The sequence below is a fragment of the Nelumbo lutea genome, chromosome 1 (genome assembly GCF_056320005.1).
Source record: "Nelumbo lutea isolate HS-2025 chromosome 1, American lotus-T2T, whole genome shotgun sequence".
NCBI lineage: Eukaryota > Viridiplantae > Streptophyta > Magnoliopsida > Proteales > Nelumbonaceae > Nelumbo > Nelumbo lutea.
The window spans coordinates 177,767,260-177,776,292 of record NC_142684.1 but is presented as its reverse complement, the minus strand read 5'-3'; the positions used below and the strand labels follow the sequence as shown (position 1 = coordinate 177,776,292).

The 9,033-nt window shown below is 39.5% G+C and overlaps 1 protein-coding gene across 3 annotated transcripts in view; it reads left to right on the top strand.

Moving 5' to 3' along the window:
* The first annotated feature begins 351 nt into the window (after positions 1-351).
* Positions 352-9,033, top strand: part of LOC148879458 (zinc finger protein CONSTANS-LIKE 9-like) — a 33,923-nt gene continuing 25,241 nt past the window's right edge. Inside the window, exons 1-2 of one of the 3 annotated variants that reach the window (XM_088960995.1) lie at positions 352-607; positions 1,504-2,200. In XM_088960995.1, the coding sequence (XP_088817121.1) occupies positions 1,613-2,200 (588 nt within the window). In that variant the 5' untranslated portion in view covers positions 352-607; positions 1,504-1,612. Of the gene's footprint in view, positions 749-1,465; positions 2,201-9,033 lie in introns of all 3 variants that reach the window. The other 2 variants (XM_088960992.1, XM_088960993.1) reach the window with 2 other exon arrangements.

Genomic DNA, 9,033 nt, shown 5'->3' with positions numbered 1-9,033 from the left:
CCGAAATCTGGACTAGTGGGTCCCGCACTCGCTTATTCTAATAGAATAGAGAACGACACACGAGATATATATATATATGTAATTTAGAGCTTGCTTGGGTTCGCTTTTTGGGCTGACGTGTTCTTCTGAAGCATCTTTTTGCTACATCGTGGGGCTGTGTCACACGTCACAGGCGTTGATAGTTGTCTAATCCAAATCTAAGTCATTTGAAGGCATAATTCTCGTGCAAGACGTACTATGGTATTATATTACGTTGATACCAATCTAAAGGTTAAAGCCTGGGACATTTGACGTAGAAGATTGGGTCCCACTTGTAAACTATAATTCTAAAGTTTGATCGCAAGTTTTTGCGTCAACCACACGACGATAACGATCTATACGAAAAAAACCCTTATCCGGAAGAATAATTTTTCCTTCCTTTTCTTTTTATTTATTTATAATTTATATTTGTTTATCGGAGCGGAGCGGAGGAGAAACAAAAGGAAGAGCTCGACGCGAGGGAGAGAGGGCCTAACTTCCACAGTTCCTACGCGAAGAGAGCTCACCACCTGCTTGCTCTTTTATCCTGAATCTCTTCACCAGACCTTCGAACTTCGATTAGGGTTTTGTACGAATTGCAACTAGCTTTCTAATTCATATCTCTTCCATTTCCACCATTTTCTTTTTCTCTTTCCCTTTCTCACCCTGTTTATTCATATCTCTCCCTCTTTCATCTCTATACTTCACGCTCAAAGATCTCTGTTTATTGGTAACTCTCTCTCAATTCTAATAATTTGCTTACTTTTTTGTTTTTTCTTTCTTTTTTTCTTTTTTCTTTTTTGAAACGGATTCAACGAACTTTTCGTCGATTTTTATTTCTTCTCCTTATGATGGGTTTCGAATTTCTAATGTCCAATTGGCTTCTTTCTCTGTTAATGCCATATTTTTATTTTTTGTTGTCTGCTAAAATGAAGAGAATTTCATATTTTTTCATTATTATGTGAAAAGTCTGAGGATTGTTGGGTTGAGATTTAGAAATTTGTGATGAACATCTCCTATCTAGATTTATGATCTGTTGGAGACTCGAAAGAGGAGGTTCTGATGTAATCTTTTACAGAAGGTCTTCTTTTATTCTGAGCTAATTGTTCGCATTTCAGGAAGGAAGTTCTGTTTATTTTTATTTTTTAGGAGAATTTAAAAAAATTGAAATATGAATTTTGGTGGTTTAATTGTGTAAATTATCTACTTCTCATCCTTTATTTTTGAAGTCTTTTATTTTTTTCCAGTTTTTGTAGGGGTCGTTGAATGGGAAGGGAATAATGTTACCAATATGGGTTGTCTGAGTGGGGTTTATTTGCCATTGTCACCCAGACAATAAATTTTGTGCCAATTAGCTGATCTTGATAGATTAAAGGGCGAAAAACCATACTTTTAACTGATAATATTTTTTTAATGTTTTTCTGCAAACTGCCTTCTCTTATTACAGGGGCATTATTAATTTTTGACTTCTACGTGATTCTGAAGGTTATAAATGCATTCATCAAGCTTGCAGTGCCCATAAGAAAGTAATCTCAAGGGTTAGCCTTTCCCTTGGTTGGTCAGATTCGATCGCAGAGAAGGGAAGTAGTAAAACATGGGTCAACTCTGTGATTTCTGTGGGGAACAGCGGTCCATGGTATACTGCCGATCTGATGCTGCTTGCTTATGCTTGTCCTGTGATCGGAACGTCCATTCTGCAAATGCCCTGTCAAGGCGTCATTCGAGGACCCTCTTGTGTGAAAGATGCAATTATCAGTCTGCCATAGTTAGGTGCATTGAAGAGAAAATCTCACTTTGTCAAGCTTGTGATTGGAATGGGCATGGAAACTCTACCTCAGGTTCAGCACATAAAAGGCAGACAATCAAATCTTACTCTGGCTGTCCTTCAGCTGCAGAGCTTTCTAGGATCTGGTCATCTGTTTTGGACTTCCCTTGTATGGATGATTCTAACTGCGAGCAAGGATTGGGTTTAATGAGCATAGATGAGAACAATATCAGTAACTGTTGGGATCATCCTGAAAATAATAACATCATAGACTTTGCTTGTGCAAGCGGATTAGATGAGCTTGAAAATGCAGATAAATTTGGTATTTGGATGAGATCCTCTTCAATGCCTGCACTAAGCCCCATGGAATGTGGTGTAGATCATCTGGTTGGATCCATTGATTCAACAACAACAAAGGTGACTTTCGACTTTAAAAGGTTTATTATCTAAAAAGGTGCAAAAAAAAAAAAAGGAGTTTGGAAACCTCAGGGCTCTAAAAGTGGGCTTTATATAAAATTTACCTTGGACATTCTGGTGCATGACGGGTACATGCAGGGTGTATGGGACCCATATTCAATTAGTTCAAGGTAGGAGGTTTCCTATGCTAAACTTTGGGTTGATTTAATAACTATACCTGGGTCCTCTGACATTTCTCTGGGACTGTAGTTTTTTTCCTGGTCTTTCCCAAAATGGTTCTATTGATTCATTTGGTCATATCCATTACATTTCAGTTAATTTTCCATGTCAATGAAATAAAGGCCTTATACTTGGAAAATTCCCTTACTGATCTTTTTCCTAAACATAAAGGTGTTTCACCCTGGTTTCATTGAATGATATCCATCCCTTTATGCCTAGGCCCACCTCAGGCATGCCTTTTAAATCACTGAGCTAGAATAGTGTTTGGTTATTATATTTGAACAGCTCCGATTTTGTTTAAACAACTACCAGGTACTATGGTTGGGATGTAAATAAATAGCTAAATTGTGCTTGATTCTGATAGTTAAACAATTATAAACTTGGCTTAAAAGAAAACTGCCACCGGGAATTTCTGTTATTGAAATTATAGAAACACAATCCATTTCCTACCAGTTTAGGTGAACATTCCCTAGAATGTGTGAAGGGCATTTCATTTTGAAACCAGGCCAGCTCTGATCCAATACTGTACTTGTGTGTCAGGTCAACATCTCTATTATAGGGAGTAATGATTTATCACATGTCTATTATCCTTCAACTATTTTTTTTGTGTACAGTATATGTTTTACTTTTTTTATATAAATCAGCTTATTGTTTTTTACTGGTATTTGAATTTAATTTCTTAGTTTATTGTAAATTGATTATTTTAATATTTCATGTCCAAACTAAATTATGATAGTATGATACATTGTTGTCAAGGCACTAAAGCAAGGCTGGGTCACATGGAACATCTCACCTAGGTGACTAGGCACCCACCTAAGTATTGCTTAGGCAACAATATTTATTAAAAAACTTTGTTAAACTTGTTTTCCTAGCTTTTTTTATATGAGTTACCTTATGTTCTTATTATGATTCAGCCTGCCCTTGAGTTCTGTTAGTCTGATAGCAACCAAGAAGAGAGAAGAAGAAAGAAGAAAGAAAGAGAAAGAGAGAAAGGAGGAGAAAAGGAGAGAAGAAAAGTCTGGTTCGAATGAGAGAATAATTACCTCTCCCATTCGGCCAAATGTGTTTTATATTACTTACATAATGGAAAAGACACATGTGCCCCTACTTAAGTGAGGGACACTAGTTCTAACATAATATTACACATCAGCAACCTCAACATAAGTATAAAGATAGAAATACCCCTACATACTCGACACTAACAATCCCCCTCAAGCTGGTGAGTATGTATCATATAATCCTAGCTTGTTACATATGTAGTCCACTCTTCCCCGACTCAACCCTTTAGTAAATAAGTCTGCCCACTGGTTCCCTGTGTTAACATATGCAGTGTCTATCACTCCACTTAGCACCTTCTCTCTCACAAAGTGACAATCAACCTTTATGTGCTTGGTTCTTTCATGAAACACTGGATTAGAAGAAATATGAATTTCAACCTGATTGTCACAGTAGAGCTTCATTGGAGTGTTAACATTGTATCCTATCTCCTATAGAAGGTTCGTTAACCACACTAATTCACAAGTAGTATGTGCCATAGCTCTATATTCTGCCTCCGCACTACTTCTCGCCACGACTGTCTGCTTCTTACTTTTCAATGCCACCAGGTTACTCCCAAGAAAAGTGCAATAGCCTGTGGTAGATCTCCTATCAGACATAGAACCGACCCAATCAACATCAATATATCCTTCTATTTCAAGTTTTCCACCACTTTTGTATATCAAACCACGACTATAAGCCCCTTTTAAATACCTCACAATTCTTAGAACCGCATCCCAATGAGGAACCAGAGGTTTCTGCATGAACTGACTTACCACACTAACCGCAAATGAAATATCTGGCCGAGAAATGGTTAGGTAGTTCAGTTTACCTACAAGTCGCCAGTATCTTCTAGGGTCTTCAAACACCTCACCCATATCACTGTTCAACTTAGTATTTGTTTCCATAGTGTTTTAGCTGGTTTAGCACCTAACAAACATGTTTCTTCCAACAAATCAAGCACATATTTCCTCTGACACAAATTAATACCATACTTAGACTTTGTTACTTCTATCCCCAAGAAATATTTCAATTTACCAAGGTCCTTTGTTTGAAAATGTTCCTTCAGATAAGTCTTCAACCTGTCAATGCCCATTTTATCATTCCTAGTAATAACAATATCATCTACATACACCACCAATAGGATTTTTCCTGCCTGAGAGTCATGACTGAAGACTGAATGATCAACTTGGCACTGTTTCATACCAAACTTCTTTACCACCTCACTGAACTTACCAAACCATGCTCGAGGAGACTTGTTTAAGCCCATAAATAGCCTTCTTTAGTCTGCATACCTTACCATCCTCCCTCTGAGCAACCAACCCCGGTGGTTGCTCCATATAGATCTCCTCGAGCAAATCACCATGCAAGAAAGCATTCTTGATATCAAGTTGATAGAGGGGCCAATCATATATAGCAGCAAGAGAGATCATAACACGAACCGAACCTATCCTAGCAACTAGGGAGAAGGTCTTTGTGTAATCAATACCATAGGTTTGGTAATACCCTTTTGCAACCATTCTAGCTTTCAGTTGCTCTACACTATCATCAGGTAAATACTTAACAGTATAAACCCACTTACATCCGACAACCTGCTTCCTAGGAGGAAGAGTGGTGAGGTCTCAAGTATGATTATGAGTTAGAGCTGAGAGTTCTTCTTCCATTGCACGACGCCATCCTGGAGAGGCAAGGGCTTCTTGGACATCCTTAGGGACAAGAACATAGGATAACAAAGAGATAAACTGGCGATGGGAAGCAGAAAGGTGGGTGAGTGAAACATAATTAGAAATAGGATGAAGGGTACAAGTGTGTTTAGCTTTCCGCAAGGCAATGTGAAGATCAAGATCAAATACTGGGTTTGGGGCTGGTGTGGGGACAACTGCCGGATCTGTCAACGTTGATGGAGCTGGAGGAGGAGCAGCTGGTACCTGTGGGCGATGTGTATACACTTGATGGATAGGTGGCCGTTCAACAGGTGGTGGCACTGGAGGCAAGGACTTGGTCATAGTTGGAACAAGAGGAACATAATCCGCAATTGGAAGAAGAAGAGGAAGAGGTGATGAGGAGGAAGAAACATCATCTGACCCCAAGAAAAACGGAGTAGATTCAAAGAAGGTAACATCATCACACACAAAGGAATGTCGAGAACTAGGATGATAACACTTATACAATTTCTGGGTCCTGGAATAGCCAAGGAAGATGCACTTAATGGATCGTGCATCTAACTTGTCCTTTCCGGGGCCCAGATTATAGACGAAGTACACACCCAAAAACCCGAGGAGAAAGAGGAAACAGAGACAAGGTGGGAAACAAGATAGTGAATGGGGAAAATGACCATCAAGGATAGATGTGGGCATCCGATTAATCAAGAAGCAAGAAGTATGCACCACATCACTCCAAAAGGGTTTGGGAACATTCATGTGATGCATGAAGGATCGGGTTGTTTCCAAAGGATGATGATTCTCTCTCAGCCACCCCATTTTGTTGTGGGGTGTAGGCACATGAGGTCTGATGTATAATGCCATGTTGGTTCAAGTATTCTTGAAATGATGAAGAGAAATATTCACTGCCATTATCAGAACGAAAAATTTTAATGTGAACACCAAATTGGTTGAGAATCTCAACATAAAATTTTTGGAAAATAGTAAACAATTCACTCATTTCTTTCATTAAATAGAGCCACATCATCCTTGAATAATCATCAGCAAAAATGAAAAAATATCTATATCCATTGTATGCCATCACTTTATAAGGACCCCAAACATCTGGATGAACCAAAGAAAAAGGACTCGACGCACGGTTATCAACCCTAGGACTAAAGGGAACATGATGATGTTTCCTCAACTGACACGACTCATAATCTAAAACAGAAAGGTAAGTCAACGAAGGAACCAAAGACTTCAAAACTTTTAGTGAAGGACAACCAAATTGACAGTGCCATTGGAGAGGAGAGAGATGACTGGAGAGTTGTTGATGTTCTTCCACGACTGTCAAGATAATACAATCCACCAATTTCATGCCCTCCACCAATCTTCATCCTTGTCTTGAGATCCTGAAAAACACACAAAGAAGGGTAAAAAGTAATAGAGCAATTGAGTGACTTGGTCAACTTACTAATAGACATAAGGTTAAACGAAAATTTAGGGACATACAAAACTGAGGATAAAGATAAGGGTGTCATGTTAACATTGCCAACACCACAAATGGAGGATGTGGAACCATTATCAAGGGTAACAGATTGTGATGTTGAGCAATGAGAGAGGGAAGAAAACACACCTGGAGATCTAGTCATGTGATCGGAGGCTCCAAAGTCAATAATCCAGGGATTGGGTGTGGATGCCAAACAAGCCATACCTGAGTGTGCGAGAGTAGCCGTGTTTTGCTGAGATGTGGACTGGACAAACCTCTCATACTCATCACGGAGGACACTTATCATCTCCTTCCCGGGAACATCTGTGGGTGTAGGAAGCATCTGATCAGCTGAATGACTCTCCTTTCTGAAGCTGTTGTCACTAGTCATGGCATGATTGGCCTAAGTTGAGGGTGGACCATGCAAGTCATAGCAATAATTAAGGGTATGTTCATCCATACCACAGTGAGTACACCTCCTCAGACTCGAACCACATCCCCTGCCACGGGCTCCCCCTGAATCTCTAGCTCTAGTACGACCACCACCATGGTTATATGTAGGTCCACCACCACCACTCCGACCATATACCGGACCACTGCTACCACTATGGCCAGACTGAACTCCCCGAGCTCCACCTCTGACACCACGACCCCTTGGTACTACAAAGGCTGATATATCAAAAACATTAGAGTTCTCAATAGATCCAATGGAAATCCTCCGAAGTCGAGCAAACACCTCTTCTAAGGAAGGGAGAGTTGACCCTCCTAATATCTGAGCCCACACTGGTTCATACTCAGATTTCAACCCCACCAAAAATTGAGTCAAATCAAGTTGTTCTCTTTGTTGTTGCTGAATTTTGACATCAGAAGTGAGGGGGTGATAAACATTCAACTCATTACGAATGTTTCTCATACTAGCATAGTACTTCTCAAGACTCTGATTGCCCTGTTGTAGATTAAAGTATTCCTGATACAGCTGATATACTCTGCTTGTATTGTCTTGACTAGAATACAACTTCTTAGCATGGTTCCACACATCTTTAGCAATGCCAAGAAACATGAAATTTACACTAATCTTGGGTTCCATACTGTTCCATAACCACGTGATAATCCGTGCATCCTCTTGTTCCCAGTCATCATACTCATGAGAATTAGTGGAGGGTTTTTCCTCCCTTATGTGTTTCACCTTCTTCTTTGCCTTAAGAAAAACTTTTACAGATTTAGCCCAAGGTACACAATTCTCTCCATTTAGTTTAATGGAGGTCATTTGAACATTCAGGTAGTTAGTAGGTATCATCACATTAGATTTGCTATCACTGCTATCTCCCATTGCTGAATTCGGCAAACTGCACACTAGACCACACATCACACTGATCACACTTGTTTCAGCACTTATTATTATTGATGATTGCACTCTTTACACCACAAACCCTACCCCACGACACTATATGAGGACAACTCCCCCTTCGAATTACACTGAAAACAGCATAAATCCTAGCACACTACAGTCTGAAATCCCACCATACGATCTGAAACATACTTCTTATTTGATTCATAACAAAAAAAAAAAAAATCATAGAAATCTCTTACCTCATCACCTGAAAATCAAACCACACAAAAATCAGACCACACAAGACACCCACTGCACCACATGAATCAGCTCTCTTCTCTTCATCGATTAGGGGAGGGCTTCTTAGAAACCATAGCAACCGACCACGAATAGCACAATTGGAGGCATAGAAAACTCCAAGGGAAGAGGGCGACCACTCCTTTTCAGCCTTTTCCCTTATCTCCAACCGATGATAAAGAAACCAAGAGAAAACCCTAGACTGGGTGCGCAGAAAACAAAAATCTGGGCAGATCCGAGTTGCTTAGTTGTGCTCTGATACCATATTATGATTCGGCCTGCCCTTGAGTTCTGTTAGTCTGATAACAGCCAAGAAGAGAGAAGAAGAAAGAAGAAAGAAAGAGAGAGAGAAAGGAGGAGAAAAGGAGAGAAGAAAAGTCTGGTTTGAATGAGAGAATAATTACCTCTCCCATTCGGCCATATGTGTTTTATATTACTAACATAATGGAAAAGACACATGTGCCCCTACTTAAGTGAGGGACACTAGTTCTAACATAATATTGCACATCAGCAACCTCAACATAAGTATAAAGACAGAAATACCCCTACATACTCGACACTAACAGTTCTAATTTACCCCAAACTAACCACTGTTGGTACCCTAGATTAATGATTCATAATGAGGGGGAAATTAAAGAGGATGTTGCATGCAAAATTAGAGCAGGTGGTTGAAGTTGATAGGTACAACCACTGTGCCGTATGACCTGCATATGCCAATGAGACTAAAATGAAGATTCTGAGACAATTATAAGACATCACTATTTGAGAAAGAGTGTTGGGCAATCAACAAACAACATGTTTTAAAAATTTAATGCAACTCAGA